The sequence below is a fragment of the Tympanuchus pallidicinctus genome, unplaced genomic scaffold, assembly GCF_026119805.1.
Source record: "Tympanuchus pallidicinctus isolate F22 unplaced genomic scaffold, pur_lepc_1.0 scaffold1, whole genome shotgun sequence".
NCBI lineage: Eukaryota > Metazoa > Chordata > Aves > Galliformes > Phasianidae > Tympanuchus > Tympanuchus pallidicinctus.
In genome coordinates this window covers 103064974-103085873 of record NW_026294618.1, presented here as the reverse complement: position 1 = coordinate 103085873, position 20900 = coordinate 103064974, and the positions used below count along the sequence as shown (strand labels likewise).

At 43.1% G+C, this 20900-nt stretch overlaps 1 protein-coding gene across 1 annotated transcript; it reads right to left on the bottom strand.

The window, feature by feature from the left end:
* Positions 1 to 528: 528 nt before the first annotated feature.
* Positions 529 to 20259, bottom strand: BFSP1 (beaded filament structural protein 1). The gene is made up of 8 exons (XM_052677178.1): positions 19133 to 20259; positions 12841 to 12901; positions 8620 to 8715; positions 7684 to 7776; positions 6923 to 7030; positions 5388 to 5608; positions 3261 to 3346; positions 529 to 2344 (listed from the first exon to the last, which is right to left on the bottom strand). The coding sequence occupies exons 1-8, from the start codon at positions 19501 to 19503 to the stop codon at positions 1407 to 1409; spliced, it is 1974 nt and encodes a 657-aa protein (XP_052533138.1). The 5' UTR covers positions 19504 to 20259; the 3' UTR covers positions 529 to 1406.
* Positions 20260 to 20900: the final 641 nt, after the last annotated feature.

Genomic DNA, 20900 nt, shown 5'->3' with positions numbered 1-20900 from the left:
ATCTCCTCATCTAGTTCTTCTTATCACTGAGGTGACAGTGTGTCAGCAGTAACCTATGTCTTATCCCAGGCTTTCCTGAATAAATGCTCACACATTTCACTGCTACGTCTCAGCGTTAGTGTTTGAGAGTCTGCATTTAAAGCAGTGGATAATCCATAAATCGTGAGATTTACTACACATCGCATCATTGTCACTAGGAACAATAACTTCCCAGTGTTTTTTTCTCTATATGTTTAGAGAAATACGAGGATCTGCCCGTCTGCTGCCATGGTTGTGGCTGGCAGCTCAGAGAGCATAACAGAATTCAGGCCTTATTTCAGATAGTGCTCTACACTAGCACATGCACAAAGATTTCTTTTGCTTTTTCTTTTCTCTTTTTTTTTTTCTTGTCTATTTCCTGAGTCAAGGATTTCTGGAAGCTGTAAGAATCTGATGCAGGAGTGCTGCTTCATGCTTCTCCAGGCACATGGGCAAGCAGCCCTTGTTCCCATGGAGCTCTGTGGCACTGCAAGTGACTGGGATGCAACAGGATCACGTGGCAGCATCAAACTCTGTACAATGCTACAATCCAAGGAAATAAGCAACAAGAAAAAATGAAACAAACAAAATGAAGAGTCTTTTGAACTGCCTGCAGTCTGCTCAAAAGCTTGTTTGCTCTCATAAATGCCTCAGTAATACTGGTGAAGGAAAAAATAACACCTTTAGAGTATTTTAGAAGGGTTTTCCCCTGCTTTATTTTGGTGGCACTTCAATTTCTATTCTGAGTAGATGTGCAGTACGAGCTTATTTCAAGCACAGCAGGTTTGTCTTCAAATCCAAAAAGAGTGTTCTGCCCAAGGTCACCTCTAGTTAAAGACAGCGAGTGAGAGAGATTTGGAACGGGTTAGAGAACTCACTTTCCAGCTCCTCCTTTGGAAAGACTCCTGCACATCTATCGGTTAACTTTTAGCAATGAAGCCTGTTATTCAACAGTAAAGGCAACACACAGCCACAGTGGGTACTTTCTGTAGAAGGCAAAGCTTTTATTAAATGAATCAGGTGTCACAAGTTAACATTTGCAGCTGAGAGATGGGGAATCCCGTTGCAGCTATAGGAGAAGTAGAGGAATACTCACTGGCAAATCTGCCCTGGATACTTCGGAAAGTCAGGCAGCTCTGTAATGATGATTGATTTCAACTTGTCCTTACTGTGAAAATAAGTTGCATAGGATCTGCCCTTTACTCCTTGTCCTGGAGCAGTCTCACATTCGTTACAACACAGCCGAGCCTACATCAGACAGAATTTTGCCACCAAAGTATCAATCTGTTCCATACCAAACAGCAAAAATCTCACTATTGTATCATTCGATCAGGAAAAAAAAATTACATCATTTAATAACTATGCCAGACAAGTTGACTGCTTGTCATTTAAGAGCCTTTGTCACCCGGTTTCTTCTTGCTTGTCTTCTCTATCATCGTCTCCACAATCATAGCTGTCTCTTCATACGTCTGAATTCTGTCATCTGAAAACTTCTCGATGGACTCCACCACCTCCACCTTCTCGTAGCTCACGGAGCCAGGCAAGCCTGCTTCCCGGAACAAGAGGCCCTGTTTATCTTCTCGGTCATGCTCTGTCTCTTGAAGTACTCCTGGCTCAGCAGGGCTTATCAGACCCGGGCAAGGAACTGCCTCGGGCTCAGAGACGTCTGGATACTTTGTGACTTGCTCAATTTTCCCCCTTATTTTGCCCCATTCAAACAGATCTTCTCTCTCCTCCTCTTTCAATTTATCTTGGGTTTCAGTCTCGTCTCTCCTTTCACAGATGTCCCTTTTCTCTTTTTCTGATGGTTCAGTAGGTTCAGGCAGCTCTGGTATGGGCTCCACATCACCACCAATCGTTACCTTCCCATTGCTGGTAGAAACTGTGATTCCTCCCCCAGCTGGGATAGATGAGAAGCAAGGTTCTTCATAGCTTTCCTCCCCTGTTACCAGCACATAACGCCCTTTGGGGTGGGAATCAGCTTTAGCCTCTGGTCTCTTGTAAACTCTGATTTTCTCCCTCACAATGTTACACAATTTATCAAAGGCTTTACTTATCTGGGCTCCATCAGGAACGTCCTCTGGGACTGCTTCTTTTTCAACAAGTTCTAATTCCTCCTGCCCAGGTTCACATGTGACTGAACCTTCATGTCTAAATTCCAGCTGATCTTGGTCAAAAACTTCCACAGTTCTTTCATACATTTTTTCAGGCGAGAGCCCGTCGGTTATGTCTTTAGACATGATCTCCTTTTTCCTGGAAAGTTTCTTTGTCAGCGCTTTTTGTCTGGGCTTTACACTGGCAATCTCTTGCATAGCCTGGGTGATATCTAGGGAGAACAAAAACAAAGCAAACAACAGACAGTCCCGAACACAGCTGCTGCAAATGCTGGAGCCATCTCTCCCTCTCACTGCCTCAGTTAGAGAGCTGAATACAGCAGCAAACATGAGCACACTTCCCACTAGCACATTTGACAGCCTCTTCTTTTGCTGGGGCCCCCTTGGCCAAGCAGTTATTTTTCATCTGAGATAGCCACATCTATAAGCTGAGGGTATGGCCTCATTCTTTATGGATCCCTTTCCATTAGAAGAGCTACATTTCACAGAACAGTTAGAACAGTTAGTTTACACCTGTAAATTCTCTTCTTGTAAAGTGTGTCCTTTCTATTTGGTCCTGTCCCTAGTCACAAGGTTACAAGTATCCTAATTCAAACAGGCAATCCCACAACACCATAGAAACACCTTATTTAGAAGTAACCATATCAAGAACTGTGGAGACTTGACACTGAGGGATGTGGTTAGAGAGCATGGAGGGGACAGGTTGGGGTTGAACTTGGAGATCTTTGCAGTCTTTTTAACCTGCTATGGCCCATAAACATATGACCAAAAAGTGTTCTCTGCCAGTCTGCTGACACTGTCTCCACATAGCTGAAGTAAATTTGCAACAAGTCAGCAAAACAAACTCCAGGCCTTCAGTACTTTTAGGTGCCTTTTGACTGGGTTCTGTTGATTGGTCTAAGTAGAAAATTCCAAAAATAAGCAAAGAAATTAGTTGGTTGGAGTTTTGGCCTTGGACAACTTGTCTCAAAGCCTGCTGCGGAAAGCTGAAATTGCTGCATTCACTTAGCAGACAAGCCTTGAGTCAGGTTGTCACAGCTGGTGTTCATATGAAAGACAAATGGAAAAACGGCTTAAATTACAGTGATGCTGCTCATGACAGACACAGGAAGACATGTCAAGGTTTACCTCTTCCCCTCGAAGCTTGAGGCTGGACAGGTCTATAGATCTGCGTGAAGAGTGTGACTGGCGTTCCTGCTATAGCAGAGTTTAACCTGCCGGAGAAGACGCGCAACAGTCAGACCTCTCCCCCTCATTTCCACCGTGAGCAAGTGAAACTGTGCAAAACTAAACATGGAGACTGAAGGAAGAATATATTTCTCTGCAGTGAGGAGTTATAAAGAGAGTGGTGAGAGCAACACAGCTACAGAGCCTCCACAAGAGCTGGGATGTACACAGATAGTAAAGAACTGCAGCATGAGGTTGTAATTTATCATAACATCTTGAAGGGAAGATTTGAATGGCAAACTGTCCATCAATGCCTATCCAAAGCTGTGCCTCTGCAAGAGCTGCTGTACATTAGCCTCCAGCAATGCTTGGGACAAAACAGGGACAACGAGACCTGCTCCAGAAGAAGGGGCAATATGATGCAAATGAGAAAGCAGACAGCCACACATCAACAGGCACAGGTTTGTTTTTCCTTTTATATCATTTAAGAGTGGCTTCTTCTGTCATGGGAGAGGAAAAAAGCCTTAGCAAGTCTCTAAGTACCGAAAAGTCAGAAATATTTAAGTTATTGATAAAGAGCTGTTCCCATGCTGAGCTCCTCTTTGGCAAAGAAATCAGAAGCCACAAGATTAGTCAGCTCCCGTGGTTTCTGAGCTTGTCAGTACATGGGAGAAGTCTTGAACCATAAAATTTGCTTCAACTGAAACCGACTTATACAACAGTCCCCAGTACAGTCCTGTGAAGGAAATGCAAAACTGCACATGCAGCTTTTTCAATCAGTTGCCTCAGTGACCCTCTGCAACGAGGCAGCTTTTTTCTGTCTACCCTGGAGCTGGCTGAGTATCTCAGAGAAAAAATGCTATCCTTTGCCTTAGCATCTTGTATCCAAGATATGTTCATATACATTATTTAATCTCTGTAGTATGAAAGTAATTTTGTATCAAAGGAAAAAATAATGGCTGCAATGGTATCACCTAAGTTCTCCTACAGCCAAACCTCTAGGAGGTCTCTGTGCAGTGGGGATTTTTCTCTTTGAGGTAACTGAAATAGATGTGATTTTTCAAAGAATGAAGGACTGACCAATCTTTCCTGAACAGCACAATATCTCTGAACGTGTCAGAGATTGTATTCATCAAATGATATCACTTTGTAAAAGCTGGACAGTAAAATATGAAGTTTGGTAATGTTTAGACATTAGTCTAGATAATAGACAATGCATAGACTAATGCCTGCTAATGCCTGACTTCAGAAGGGCAAGAGGAAAACTGAGCAGTCTTTTTTGGAAAATATTTGTGGAGTTGGTTGTATTAAGGGTTAAAAATTAAAACAAAACAAAACAACAAAACAATGAGAGGCTGGCTTATATGAAATCACCGCATCCGTGGCCTTACCAGTCTGCTCTGCCAGAATTTGAGAGAGTATTTCCGCCTGCTGGGGGGATGTGAAGACACTCTGATAGGCATCTCTGTGCCTAGCCTCGAGCTGCAGCTCCTCCCGCAGTCAGGAGAGAGGGCCAAGACATGGCTTTCGGTGCAGAAAATGACCCTAGCGGATACCCCTCATCAGAATGCACTGTCCAACATGAGATGCGGAGTCAGCCTCAGGAGAGGCAGACGGTTGACACTAGAGGGTGCCAGAGCTCCTCGGTAGACCTCAACACAATCCAAAGCTTTGCACACTTCTTGCACTCTGTCCCCCTCCTTGCTATGAATTTGCTGTGGAGGAGAAATTCGCGTTGCAGGATGTTTGCCCTCCCTGCCCAGGGCCCCGTGAGCCTGCCCAGAATGTTCAGCAAGGTTGACTGCACATAGGCAGCAGAGAGGGCATTCAGTTGGCTTCCAATACGGTTCTGACCTCTGCGCACTGAAAGGAGAAGCACAGAACGGCCCTGACTCTTTGGTAGGGACTTGAGCAGGTTTTGCATCTATGTAGACTGTTGTTGGAAAAATACCAATGAAAGATGTGAAATGACCATATGGAAGATTAAGTGCCCTTGAAAATACTACAGGTTTGGAAAAAAAAAACAAACCCAAATGCAGTAAGGGAGACCCCTGGGCCCTCCAACAGAGTGCAGGAACCCAGCCTTACCGGCTGTCCTCGTTCTCAATGATTCGCTTGTAGCGCTCCAGCTCGTTCTCCAGGGACTGCTGGTAGATCACCAGCTGGCGGCAGTCAGTCGTGTACTTCTCCAAGGTCCTCTCTGCTTCTTCTATCCCCTTCCTGAGGTTCTCAATCTGCTCGTTGTAAAGCTGAATTTCGTCGTCGTAACTCTCCTGGGTGTTTTTTATCGCTTGCTCCAGCATAGTTGTCTGGCAAACAAAGATGGTGAGTAACAGAATCAGCTCTGAATTATTGGGTATCCCCATCTGATAGTTATTTCAAAGGCGATTCAAGGCAAGACATGACCTGTTGAGCCGTGCTGCCGACATGTAGAGGCAAACAAAAGTAACATCTGTGCAGTAAGTCTGAAGTGCCAGTCACTGAGACGTACACTAACCAGGAGGTGGCGATGAGGTCCTTCCAAAGCAAGGGATGGAACTAAACACGTGGGCTGTTTCACCAAATCTGTTCTCATCTTCATCTGCTGTTTGGCTGTTTGCTATAGTTCATCTATCACTTGGTATTTTTTCCCTTTGCAAGCATCTTTTATTAAAGAGATGCACAAAAATGTGACAGGGCCACAACTGGTTAATGGGTTCTTTAATAATTGAATGATTTCTGCATTTTACAGGCAGGATTTCCAGAAACCTTTTAAGAGAATAAATTTAGGATCTAAGTCCCTTAGCACTGATTCAGTTATACTGTGGTTTAAGAGCGCTGATGAGTGTACAGGTTCAGTGCTGAGAAGGTGGAACTGATAACTCACTGCAACACAGTTGTCATGTTAGGAAAATGGAAAGCAAAGGACCTCAGTGACAATTCAGCCATCAGATCCAGCCTTCATTGTCACAAGTAACTCCCACACATAAAGTTATTTAACTTTAAGGCCTGAGAACAAATCAATTAAGATGTAATGAGATATGAAGATTTGATTTTGAAAGCAGCATGATTAATTTTCCACACAGCATGCTTCTTCAGGTGCCAGGAGATGGCTGATTTTCTCCTCAAATCTACATGGACTTACAGTCTCACTTGTTACTCTATTGATTCTTGCCCTTTCCAGAGCCCATGTGTCCTTTCCACCAAAGCATCAGACTTGAGAAAGAGTCTGAGGAAAAGACCAGGGGTATTGCTGTCCAAGAGTAACATGGTGAGAAAAAATACACTCAGCTGCTGCTGTGGCTGTAAAAAGGAGTTCAAAATCCCACCAAAAGCTATTTTATGCCACTACAATCATCCTCTCTCACATATACAGAGGACTCACATCTTGAGGCCTAAAAGAAGCTGCACCTGGAGGGGATGTGGTGATCATTCTCCAGTCCTATCTATCTACAAAGAAAACATTCCACTTCACAGATGTGCCATATGCAGTTCTACATAACTGGTTTCTGTTCACTGTAGCCTCTTTCTGCTGCTCCATCTCCTGTCCCCTCTGTCCTCTCCTCTTTCACCTTTCAGTTTTTAATATGTGCCCATAGAAACCATAGAGTCATGGTTGCATTTATGTCTAACAATGGCAGTACCTCTGTCTGCAACTTGTACTTTTGAGCCTGTAGCTGGCAGAGGATGCTCTTGTATTCCTCCAGCTGGCTCTGAAGAACAGGGATCCTCCTTTCTGCTACAAGTTTTTCCTGGTTGGAAGAAAACGTGTGCAGGAATTTAAGTTTCAATTAAATAAAGTTACCACTGAAAATAAACCATAAACACAAACAGAAAATGACAACAGACAACTGAAAAGTTGGGTACTGAACCTCAAGAAAGCCCTTCTGGCATGACAAAAAATAAAAGCTGTGATACAGCAGTGCTGTAAAAGCACAGCTTGTGCTGAAAGTAGACTGTTTGTATCTTCTAATAAATGCCCTTCAGGCAGCTACTCAGATTGGTGTGAATTACCAAGTTTTCATCCTGTTTGTAGCTATTTATCTACAGTTATTCACATCATGCCTCGTCACAAGATTTACTCTCTCTGTATATGTGCATACATCCTGCCAGCTCCAGCTCACACCTGAAGCACAACTACTTCACCACCTTTGATCTTACAGTTTTTGCAGTTAACACCCATGCTGACATGCACCTGTAACACACTGTCCCTTCTCTTGTTCACTTTGGTTTCCCAAAGCTACAATTAGTTTTTTTCTCATAATCAATATTCAGTACTTAACCACATTTGTTGCACTTTTCATTTAACTAGCTGGGAGATCTGGTATACTTTAAAAATCAACATGGATTATTTTTCACTTAGTACAGACCCTGCAGCATGCATTTTACCAACAGCAACACTTACCTCAGATATGCCAGTAGTTATAGGGGACACGCGAGGGGTTGTCTGGATGATTTGCTGTAAAATGTTGACATAGGTCTGGATTTCCATTAGGTTCTATGGCAAAGCAAAAGACATTTTTGTCAGAAAATATCATAGCTGCCTGTAATGCTCTACTCTGAGTCTTACTGCTAGATATTTATTTATTCCAACACATGCAAGTCCAGATCATGTTAAGACTTGTTTTTGCCAAGTAATTTTAGGCTTGGTTTAAACTGCTTGTGTCCTTACAGTTTTACTGTGCTTGGAGTATTACAGGTATGTGTCTAGGTTACAATGTAGTACAGTCTTAATCAAAGGCAATGTGACTTCTAGTCACAGTAAATTTTCAAAATGAGGATCAAACAATATCTTTGCATGTGGTCTAAAAAGAGAAGCTGCTTCTTTCAAAAGTGGCAAAGATGAGACTCTGGCCTGCTGCAAGATCCCACTGCCCTCCCAAGGAGAAGGAGAATGCATGTATTAGAGTTGGCAGCAACTTAATCATACAGCCACAGGATAGTGTCCACTGACTAACCAGAATGTTCTAGCCTAGAAAATCAGGATCCTCCCTTTTGCAAACCCAATAGCTTCCTAGCATGAAATGTAAGACAGCCTGATCAGCTTGTTGGGTTGAATCGCAGAATATCCTCAGCTGGAAAAGACCCACATCGTGGTAACAGGTCAAGAAATTGAAAACATTGCTACTGCTGTAGATACTGGATTCTGAGTAAGTCAACTCAAATGCCTTCAGCCACCCAATTATTGCTGTTTTGATCACTGACTATATATAAATTACACACTAAAACACAAACTGGATTTCCTTTTATTGGCCACTAGAACAGACCACGGAGAAGGATAAAGCTTCACACACATCTCTAGAAGAAAGCTCCAAAAAAGATGGCAAATTCAGCCAGTTACCTTCTTGTATCTGTCTTTTGTGGCATTAATGTCATCCTGCAGGAACTGGGACTCGATCTGCAGCTCCAGGTTGCACAGCAGGGCTTCATCCGCTTCCTACAACGCACAGAGAGACATGGACATGCAGACAGTACAGAGGGCTGGAGTGCCAAACTGATCCACCATGTGAGTCGCTTCACTGGTGTATGGAAAACTAAAGTCTACTGGGAGAAATAAAAATATTTTGAAAGCAATGAACAATAAGCACTTTATATATCGTGTACACACTGTACACACTGCTTTTCTGCATAAATATAATTTATGGTACAATTTAGCATAGGCAGTGTCAAAATATGCTTACTGTATGCTTTATGAATGCTGGGATCCTAGTAATAGACAAAGTGAAATACTGGTTGGTGATGCTAAAAGACTGCAGTGGGGCATGAATCTTAAACAGATGACATCAACAGAGTAAAGCATTCATTTCTCTAGCGCTTATGATAGGGCATCTTGAGTCATTTTTAATATTCTCAGTGAAAAGTCCCCTTGAAAACAAACAGACTGGTCCAAACTATTTCCACTTCTCCTTTTGGCGTTATTTCATATATCACAAATATTTGTCAGACTCGAAGCCATCTCTGGAACCAAAAATGACAGATGAGCAAGCCCCAAAAAGTTGGTCTGCTGCAGAACTTTCTGTTATTTATATGTCAAAGTCTCAAACTCATCCTTGGCGCTAGAGATAAGATCAGACCAAGAAACCTGAATTTCACCATCGTTGTCACTTGTGGTAGTCCCAAAGTTGATGTTTCTCAATTTTTGTTTCTCAGAAAACTTCGCCATACCTCACAGGACTCTGACTGCATAGCTCATTGCACTGAAAAGTGGTGGATATAAATCCTGACTACTATAGCTGAAAAATCTCCACTGAGCAGCAAGCCATCGTACCAAAACATGAGGGTATGCATTCCTTCCCCAACTTCCAACTTTTTTAGAAAAGGGAAAGTTGAAAGAGGAGGAGAGCCGAGCCAGTGTCACCCCTCATGTTGCTTTTTGAGAGCAAGAGATTTTTGACTCTTGTGAGTAAGATAACAAGACTAAAAGGTGCCCCTTTGTAACGATGGACGTGCCATTACTGTGTAATTCTGTCTCAGTGAGCAGATCACGGGTTGAAGATAAAATGCTAAAATCTACGGGCACAGCATGTGACTGGTAGAAAGGAATTGTTCTTTTTTAACATGCACAGCACGCGTTATTCCAAAAATGCGCAGATGCTGCTGTTTCATTATGCTGCCGAGCCTCCCAGCCAGGCCTGCTGACGCAATGGGAGGCTGCCCATGGACCCACTCTGCTCCAGAGCCATCTCTGCTTTGTGAGGCAGCAGCTCACCCAGACCAGCACGTTCGCCATTCGTCATGACTGCACCCTGCTTTTCTGCATCTGCTGCCATCCCATTGAGTAGAAGATCAGTGCAACAATGGTGATGTTAAGAGGCTTGTGGGCAGCCAAAAAAGCCCCTCGGCCCTTAGGTAAGCACATATTTCTGCAAGTAGTAAGCAAAAGCAGTGTTCAGCTTTCCAAACACTCCTTTAAAGGGAAAAAAATTCTCCCTTTTTCTCCTTCTTTCAAACAGACTATTTCATTGACAATGCCTTATAATAAAACAATACAGTGCGTACAGATCTGCTCCTGAACTTTGCAGCATTTGCTATTCGCTCTGCTTCCAAGCAAAAACCATTCTACCTTAGGTGCTGATTCCAAAAAGTTGATCCAAGAGATAAAGAAGCATCACCAGAGCCGCTGTTTGCTGATTTCCAAACTGATTCTCCTTCTATCTGAAAAGGCAAATGCTCACATCTGCTTGTGCACATTTCTAGGCTATATCTTGGGCACTATGCATACAGTCAACCGTGTTCTCTTCACTGTTTGGTGCCCCAAAGCAAGGAGCTGCTGCAAGCAAGGAGCAGACTAGCTGTAGCCTGGGTTAAAAACGCTTCCTGCAGCTCAAGATCACATTGGCTGTGCCCGGAGAGGTCTGTCAATCCTCTTTTCTTCAGCCACAAATCAGCTGAGAGGAATAATGAAGATGGACCCAGCAGCTCCAGCTATGCCTTACAAAATATTGACCTCCAACAATGTTTTTAAGAGTTCACAGGGTGCATGAGAGCTCTGCTGGCACTTTGAAAAATAGTATTGATGCAAGAGGTCTACAGCTCATTGGAGATGGAAAAGCTAAAACACATTTTCTTAATATATATAAAGAACATGCAATTGTGACTGTGCTCACACGAAACATCTCCTCCCATTTATCTTGGGGGAGAAAAAAATCCACCGCCAATTGTTTCTCACTGCAGAAGATGAAGGGTAAGCCGTGAGAAACAGAACTGGGGAAAGATATACTACAGCTTCCTTCACTTAGGCACTTAGGTGAAAGCTATTAGCAAAAGGAGAATGAATTGGGCTGTCCCACAGACCTGGTCTGGAAACTTCCTAAATACGTTAGTAAACTTTTATCTTTTCTCTGACCATTTATTATTATTATTATTAATATTCCTTCGAGGTTAGTTCAGGAAACAGCAGCTCTGCGTAACCATTTCTCATGTTGCACTAGGAAAGGAACAAATCATGATCTTTCGTGCCTTCTTTTTGTTTAGAAACCTGAATGTACTTATCAACAAACCTATTTTCTCCAGTCTTATCGTGGGCTGTATGATCTTCACTCTGCATAAGAATGATAAATGGGCTCTTCTTGCCCTGTGTGTAGACTCGAATTCAGAGAGGAGGTGTCTTCTGAATGGAACTACTAAATGCACCTAAACATGAATTTGCAAAATCACACTGAATGCAGAAGAATCAACACAAATTTCAACAGTAGGTCCCAAAATGAATGCAGCAGCCATCTGGTATTGCTCTAAAGGTGTGCTAGACAGTAGATCCTCCAAGTCCCTGGTCTTACTGAAAAATTCATGAAGTCCTGAGAACAGCTAAGGCTATGGGCTGTGGACAGCATGTGCTGTATAACCAGAATCAGGCTTTCCTTACCATCCCATCTGGTTAGATTAGCCATGTAAGCATTTGCCTGAAGTATTCCTCTAAGACATTTTTTCCCTGTAATTCAACATCTTTCTGTTTTATTACAGGCTCCACAACATTTCTAGAACATCATTCTCGATCTGAAATCTTCCATCATGCAAAATACAGCACCTGCTTTGAACTACATCTTTAGAAATAGGCACTAAGTAACCCACTGGAGTATTCTTAAACACCAGTGATCCTCGGCCTGAACAAACTCAACAAAATGGGACACCAGCATCATTGCAACACATATTTAGCCCTATATTAAGATAACTGTCTGTAAGCAGCAGCAAAGGACATAAATGCAAGAGCTAGACTAGAAAAGTTCTTTGCCAATGCTTATCAAGAAGGTAACTGTCATTAAGACCACAAAGCTAATTAAGACTTCAACAGAAGATGAGGGTTATAATCCTGGCTCTGCCTCAGCCTACTTGCCTTAACACCTTCTGGCTTTATTAACACTACATCCTTGCTTTGAATATCCGTATGCATGCCACTACGGTGCTCCTTTTCCTATTTCTAAAGCACTAGAAATAACTTTAAAATGACATATAACCTTAAATAAAAGGAAAATTTGGATAGAGCCTCCTGTGTTTAAGAGATTTTCTGTGAAGTAGTTACATGACAGCTAAAATAAATCCTTCCACTGCTCCTTAGAGCACTGCAGCATGATGGCAGCTGGACATGGTGACTATGGGCTCTGGACAGCAATACTGCTTTCTCCTTTTCCATGGACAGAACAAGGATGTAGGGCCATGCTGGGTGGGTGGTGTCAGCCTTTCCTGTGTCTATCCTTGCCCCAACCCACCACGGAGAGGTTGGCTGGCTCTGAAAGGTTAACAGCCAGCACAAAGCAAATATATATATATGTATAAATAGGGTGTGCATGAGATCTCTTGAGTAGAAGATACTTTAAAACTAGAAATGGAAGAAAAAATGGCAATGAAAAGTTCTTTTTTTCTTTCCCACTTTGCTGGGTCTTTACCCATACCTTCCTTCTAACTGTGCTCAAGTGGAACTTTCCATTCTGCTGACACTGATGCTTTAAACAAATTCAGATAAAAAGCAGCTAGCCACCAGTAGGAATTCTCAAAGGTTCCTAACAGTCAAAAAAATCAAAGAGAAAAACTGACAAAGACCTTTGCTTTTCCATTTTCCCAGGTTTACCTTATTCAGGCGTTCAAGGGTCTCTTTTAGCTTCTGCTGATATTCACGTTCATTTCGGTACCTGCAAATAGAACGAAGGATATGAAGTTCAGCGGCCCATCCTTCTACAAACTGCATTTTTAACTGCACTATCATGCACAATACGTGCTTCACACTAATGCAAAATACGAACCTTGAGAAGTCCCAGAAGATTTATTTATGCATTAGTATTACTTTTTTTTTTCTTTCTTTTTTGCCCCAGCTGCTGAGTATAATTCCAGAACTGACCAACTTCTTGTATCTGGCTTATAGAGAAACAGGCAACAGAAAGCCATATACTTGCTATCACACTGTCACAGGAAGCCCAAGAATTAGATTATTTACAATAAAAACATAATGGATTGATGTTGGGCTACAGTGATCACCTCTCATCAGTGACTACTACACGGGTATTTGCTATGCTGGCACATTTAATTACATTAGCATTTAATTACATTGTACTTGATTTTCTTTTTAACTAGTGCTGTTCAATAAAAACAGAAACATGAAACAGAAGTAGCAATTTTGTACATTGATTGCATAAGAATAATGATTTTCTATTTGAACGCATTGATGGATTAAGTTTTATGTCCTCTTCAATATCAATTCATACAGTAGTTTAGTCAAAATCACATCAGTCTTAGTATGGACTGCATTTAGCCAACAACTCTTGTGCACGTATAAAAATTCAGTGAGTGCCTAGTGTGCATATTTCTATACAGAGTGAGCAATGGATGTATAATGTGCTTATTCATTGCCCCCTGTTCATTGCTGGGGGTTGGACTGGATGGCCTTCAAGGGCCCCTTCCAACTCCAACGATTCAGTGATGCTATGAAATGGCTGGGCCTCCTCTGCTGTGCTGCTGTTTTCTAACAAAACTAAAACAATGTCATTATGCCAAACTGCTGGAACACAAGTTTCACTTCCAAGGCTACAACCAAGAACATTCAACTTCAAAAGCAAGACTGCATTTGTTTATGCTATTTATTAAATAAGTCACCTCCAACAAATTTTCTATCTCATAAATATTTTGTGGACGCTTGACATTTTCTGGCAACTGGGCAAGTATAAAGCTGATCGTGCCAGCTTGGGAAAATCACATGTATGGCTACAATATAAAGATGGATTTGCACTCCTAATAATATGCAAAAATTCCAACAGTGTCAGGGGCTAAATCTCAGCCCCAGTGCCATTCAGGCCTTTTCTAACCTGACTAGCTGTGAGGTCCTCAGTCAAAAATTCTTCCAATGACTAAAATCACAGAATCACAGAATTGTAGGGCTTGGAAGGGAACTCTAGAGATCATCGAGACCAACGCTCAGCTGCATTTTCCTTGCTTCTCAAATAACCCAAATCTCTGCTGTGTCACACAGAAATCCACCTGTCAGTCATAAGCAGTGGATATCTATTATTATTCTCTGAATGAGGATTGCCTTTAAGGGATTTTAATGTACTCCATAAGCTCACTGCAAAAAGGTGAAGGACCTCTTAGAAATGCTTCAGAGATCTCATGATGCAACATGCAAGCCTCTGTGCTGCTGAAATGTATGCTAGTGGCTAATAAGCTGCATGCTCTTACACTTCCAACCTGATGTCCAAGTTCAAGCAATTAGCAGGACATGTTTAAAGGAGGTCTGTATTTCTTAGATAGCTGCTAGTTGACCTTTGCTTGCCCTTAAGAGCCATAAGACTCATCTGCTTCTTTAAACAAATAAAAAAAATCCTCCTCATCCAGTCAAATAGCTTTACAGATTTAACAAATGTTTTTGGACTCTGTTTAGAAAAAACATTATTCATTCATTTTTTGCACAGAAGAAAATAAATGGAGTGGAGGTGGCCACCAGGTTCAAACACAACAGAACAGAGCTGTAAAGGATCCCATTAGCTCACCTTTCTGAGGTTAGCAGCTCCCTGCTGGAGTACTTACAGATACCTTGAGCCCTTGCACAGCTACAGGCATCAGCACTGTGTGACCAATGGCTATACAGGAGGGAAGCCTGACTCTGGGCTTCATTCTCTGCTGCAAAACAATGCTGCAAACAACTTTTACCATCTGCTGCCAGGCCGAGACCGTTCCTGAAAGATGTGGCAGGGAAGGCCTCTCTCATGCACACCTTGTCTCTGATGCAATGCAAGGGCTGTCTTCTCTCCACAGAGAAAACAATCACAATACATCACAGTGAGGTTCAACTGACAGAGACTCAATTTGGTGTCAAGTTTGTGCCTTTAATATACAGAGATATGGGAATGATGCCTCTCTGTTGATCCCTACTGAGTTTCTTCCAGCAATACAGGAAGCTTCCCGGCACATCACAAGGCAAGACAAAACTTTACTACTAGGTATAAGTTTCCCCGAGGCATTTCACTAGCCTTTTCTCAACAGAAACAGCAGTCATTTGAGCACCAAAGAGAGCACAAACTGCAAAACGCCAGTCCTATGAGGATGACAGACAAGCTAATAAGGATTGTATTTCATGCCCTGAAGGCTGGGACGAGCCATGTGTGGGCTCCGCTCTGCTGATTTGTGAGCAGAATGCTACCTGCATTATTACAGAGCTGCTACCAAAGTGCAAGATTTCAGCCCTCTGAGGAGTGTGTGGAGGCAGACAGGGCCTCCTCACCTCCAGGATAAAACTACGGCCAGAGTAGAGGCAGCAGTGCAGAGACAACCCCTGCTGACAAGGCTTGAAGACAGCTTTGCCAGTGTTCATCAGCCATCAGTAGCTCAGCCAGGTCCCAGCCCTGGTGTTGTGGTACCTGCTTTCATTTCCCCTTATCGGTGTAGTTTCTATGCTGCAGCCCCATCACATGTCAGCTTGTCTGAGCATCACTGTGCAGGTAGGAGAACCAAGTGCCCATTTCTGTGTCTGGTGATTTCTAAGGAATCACACAGCATGCAAAACCCACAATATTAGCACTGAATGAATTTTAAATTGAATGATCGATTAGCAAGACTTTTAATTCCTGAAATTAATTAATTCCGCTCAGTCAAGGGTGCTAAAATCTGGTTTTCAGCATCTTTCCAGATATCACAGAGAGAGAAATGCAGTCCTTTCCCGCAAACACATGTACTGCTGCTGTAATAACGATGCTCTATAAAAATTAGCATAATTAGCCCTTTGATGAGTCGCATCCAAACAGTTCCTCACTGTGCTTTTTTCTAACTTCAAGGGAACAAATTCTCCTCTGGCACAATCTGAACTATTCACATTGATGTGAAAAGCTATGGACATGCCTACAGAGGGTTTAAAAATAAATTTAAACCTAGGATATACTTTCCAGTGGTTCACATACCTCTAATTTTACAGACAAAGTGGTCCCAGGGTGTACTGTATGTATTATAAATCTATTTCTCTAATGGTGAATGTGAGCAAAAGAACGTGTTGTGAGAGCTAAAACTCTTTGCCTTAGTGAAAAGCACAGACACACTGGAACAGGTTGCCCAAGGAGATTGTGGATACCCCATTCCTGGAGGCATTAAAGGCCAGGCTGGATGTGGCTGGATATGGGCAGCCTGGTCTGGTGATTGGCAACCCTGCACGTAGCACGGGGGTTAAAACTAGATGATCATTTTGGTCCTTTTCAACCCAGGCCATTCTATGATGTGATTCTATGATTACTCTCTAGGAGATGTTATCAATCCTAGCACAAAAGTCAGTGCTTTATGTTCCAAAATGTTCCCCTACGCTGTGCTGCTGACTGAAGGCATAGGCAGGTAGGAGTGTTGGAGCACTGCAAAGCAGGAGCTCCGATTTCTTCTTCCACAGCCCCAACACAGCACAGATGGTTATCACTCCATATTTGGGGAGCAGAAAGCACAGGCACGGATGGCTGTGAGGTGAGCACTGAGGGTGCATAGTGCTGGGGCACTGACCTTGTTTTAAATCCAACCAGTCTTTGAAAAGCTTTTAACCTGTTCTGCAAGTCAAGTTCAACAGCTTCCAAAAGGGGAAAAACAAAGCCCAAATTCACCTTAGAATTGCTCAGGTTGAAAAAGACCTCAAAGATCATCGAGTCCAACCACAACCTAACCATACTACTTTAACAAGCCTCCGCTAAATCAAGTCCCTTGGCTACACCCAAGCCAACAGAAATTTAAAGTTCAAAGCTACAGATATAGAAGGCCATTGCAATGGAATGGCAGTGGCTGCCTTTTGACCAAATTGCCTTTGATTATCCCAGAGTTTCTTTTTTACTGCTGCTGAGCGAACATCCCAGGGCAGTGTGATGAGATACCAACTAATTTTTCTGAAAAATCATTAACTACCACTGTACCGGGTCCTAAACCTCATTTTCTAAAAGCAAAGTGCTTTCTATGAGTATTTATGACCTCCAGAGCCTTGCATTCTTGCCCACTCATTCACAACCTATGCAAAACAGCGCTAACAAAAAGCAAGTGATGCTGTGTCAGATCCTGCTGATGGGGAGCTGTACAGGTCACTAATCCACAAAGCATGCAGTTGGATGCAGGAAACTATCAAAAGGTATTTCTGTCCATTTTGCACATATTTTTAACTAATACACAGCTGGCACTAAGTTTAGTTAAAATCTCATAGACACTGCTTAATTAAAACATACAAAAAAGTATCAAAGTTGACAGTTAAATTACACCATTGGCTCTTAGCTGAATTTCCTGCTCTTGGCTATTGGAATACAGAACTGCCTAATCTGGCACTCATTACTCATTGACTCACAGCCAGGGAGTCATGAATTTCTGACCACTTCCAGCATTAAGCCTCAGTGCACCTGCATGGGTTGTTCTCTGTTGTTGCAGAGACGAGGGTTAGGAATTTATTTGTGCCACAGCTCCCACGAGCTCTTTGTGTGGCAGCTCACTGGTACTGGGTTGGAGCTATTGATATTTATTTATTTTGGCTGTCTCATTTTTTGCCCCATGAACAGCTTTGGCAGCACTGTAGAGCAGCATGGTGGGCTCAGGAGGGCAGGATGAGCACGTGTTAGGGTGGTTATGGCTGCTGGGAGTGATGGATCATCAAACTACAGCATCAAGATGCAGATTGTCACATTGCCAATTGTTTCACACCTGCTTTCTGGCTCTTCCCAATTGTTCAAAGAAAACCCAAACAAACTGAGACAATTGTAGAAACTGAAGGGAAATACAAGCAGTCTTATACTTACCAGTCCAGAGGAGTGGGAAATCCGTAGTGGAACAGACTGAAAAACTATGTGATTTGGCTAAGGTCAGGCCAAAGTCTGTGGTGGTGACAAGGGATGAAATGTCGAGTGACTCATATTTCTGCAGCAGCAAGACAGTGCTGCTCCAGCTTGTTCACCTCCTCCCTTCTTAAAAACGTTTTTGGTGAGTCCAGTGGGCACTGCCTGGGAGCAGCTTTGTTTCTATCAAGACTGTTTCTTGAAAATACTTCATTTGCCTCCTTCCTATCCTTGTCAATAAGAAGTGTTTCTAACTCAAAGTAGCTCACATAGTGTTCTTCTCTCATCCTTTGGTGGGGAAGTGAAAAGTTTTACTTCAGCTTGTATACTGCTGCCAAATTTTCCCTTTTTTTCCATCATCGGCCCTTTTATCAGCAACAGTCTCCAGGTCTTGTTGTAGAAGTAATTAGGCAACATGGCCAAAACTGGCTGCTGCTAAAGAGAAGGGACTACGTGTGTCTGGAGGCTCTTGCATGCTTCAGCCCCTAATTCTCCTGCTCTTATTTAAAGTACCAATGAAGCTAAAGAGAAATGAAGTTTGAGGAAAATTTTCTCACAGGTACTGCTTAAGTAGCATGTGCCAGAAATATTGGGACGCAAGGAAAAAAAGGAAGTTAACTAGGCAAATCCCTCTCACATACCAAGAAAAATAATTATTTTCTCTTTTCATCCTGTATCCGTAGAGGCTGGTCCAGGTGATTTACAACACCTGTAAATAATAACAGTTTCTTAGAGATGTCCTAAACGTTTCAGGAAGTGTTTGGAGTCTTGTAACTCTGCTATTCAGACACTTAGCTCATTTTGTGCCAGGATGGTTTTCTAATTGGTCTTTTCCCTGTTGGCAGCTCAGAGCACAGCACTGCTAAAGCTAAGAAATGACAGCGTGTGCCATGGTGAAGGAACATTGCCCCCCTAGTAGTAGGAACAGCATGAAGAGCAGAGCCGGTGCTCCCTACACACTGCATGCTATCCATGGCTGCAAGTCTGAAACATGAGGAGAGACATCACCACGCAGGAGAAGCAGCCAGCAACCAAACCTACCCTTAGGACACAACTAGAGAAGCAATACTACCTCCTCCCTCCCTCCTCCAGCCTTACTTGTTGCGATACTCATCAAGCATGCGCTGGGCATCCTTCTCCTCCCGCTCCAGCTTGGCCCGGTCGGACGCCAGCTCCCGCATTCGTTGGCGGTTGAACTCGATCTGCCCAGCGAAGGCTTCGTCCAAGCCCACCAGCTCATCCATGCGCTGGAAGGTCTCCAGCTGCTTGCGCAGGATGGTGTTGCGCTGCTCCAGCACGCGCGCCCTGTTGATGTAGCTGGCGAAGCGCTCGTTGAGTTCCTGCAGGTTCTCCAGGCCTTGGGCTTGGGCCAAGCTGTCAAATTCGGGGGAGCCCCGCAGCTCATCGTAGGCATCCGAGCGCTCGTACTTCTCCTTGCGAACCTCGCGGAGGAAGCTGCTCCTGTACATGGCTTCGGGGGGGCTGTGTGGTGCCGGTGTCCCCTCTTCCGTGCCTGCCTGTCTCTCCAGTTTGGATCTGATTTGTATCTGGGGGGTTTGGGGAGAAAGAATTGACCATAATCACCCCCCAGATGATTAGGAGTTGCTTCCAGGGCTGTTTGTGGCACTAAAGGCATCATCTGCAGCAGTGAACTAAATAAATCCCCATGGCCCCGCCTTGGGGCTGCCCGTCCAGGCGTCAGCAGTTCTGAAGAGCTTTCTTTTCGAGTGTTGCAATTGCATATGCAGAATAAAAGAGAGCAATGTCCAGCTTTTGCCTGGTGGATTATCCATGGACAACAAAATGAGCGCTTTGCAGTTTCAGAGGCTGAGTTCAAAGCCTGTCCTGGCTGTGTTGCAGGGGAGAGCTTTGTCCCTTGTTGTTGTCTCCAGGCACTGTGCACAGGCCTCCTGCTGAGCCAGGATTTTGGTCTGAGCGGATGGAACAGCTTGATTTTTGTTACTTGGCAGTTTTGCAGTTGTTTGGGATTACATTATGGTATATAAAAAAGTCAGCATGGCTCCTGTTCCAGATACAAAATTTGGCCATTTGGTTCTCACCTCATACTTCATCATATCAGCCTTTCCTGTGCAGTAAGTTTACCAAGCACAAGAGCCATGAAAGCAGGAGGATCACAGTCATACTTTATAGAATTGGTAGTCCAACTCAGGAATAGCTAAGTGCAATGTCCCTTCATGGCGTGGCAGACAGTAAGTTACCTCATGGAGAATCACCATCCCTCTCTCCCATCCCTTTAACCCCCCTCACATGCCACCATTCCCAGAGAGTCTCTAGTTTCTCTAATAGAGATAGATGTACTTCCTCTAACTTTTTCTTTTGAAGTCTTTACCTCTTCCGTTTTTTGTTCCTCCAGAAGTGCTCACACAGCCAAGAAGCCCAACATCAGGACAGCCCAATATTGATATCTGTTAATAATTCATTTACATTTAAGCAACTTTTTCATTTTTCAGTGGATGCATCTAGTATGGATATTTAGATCGTATATCTTGAAACCTTAACAGAGAGTGGCCCTACTGACAGCAGGTGCAGAGGAGAAGAAAGATGCTGGGTGCTCAGGTAATTCTGAAATTCAGCTGCTCTTTAATCAAATCTGTATCTAGAGTAATAAAAAGCCCATTAGAGGTTTTCTGCATCTTCCCTATTCTGCTTCACGTTATTTGGAAATGTAAATAGGGAAAGATCAAACGATCTTTCAGAAAATCAAAGTAGGGTTTGTGCACATATCATTCACCTCTGTACACAGCCTCTGAAATAGTTAAACAATAAAACTGATAGTTATAAAGAAATATGTATATATATTTGCATCTGCATGTTGCACAGAAAGCAAAGCCTTCCACACAGCACC

Excerpts from the sequence above, each read along its gene's own strand:
- BFSP1 (XM_052677178.1), bottom strand. The coding sequence starts at position 19,503 with ATGTACAGGAGCAGCTTCCTCCGCGAGGTTCGCAAGGAGAAGTACGAG. Across the intron at positions 7,031-7,683 it reads TAACTACTGGCATATCTGAG|GAAAAACTTGTAGCAGAAAG; the intron begins GTAAGTGTTGCT and ends TCTTCCAACCAG. Across the intron at positions 3,347-5,387 it reads ATTGAGAACGAGGACAGCCG|GTTAAACTCTGCTATAGCAG; the intron begins GTAAGGCTGGGT and ends CTTCTCCGGCAG.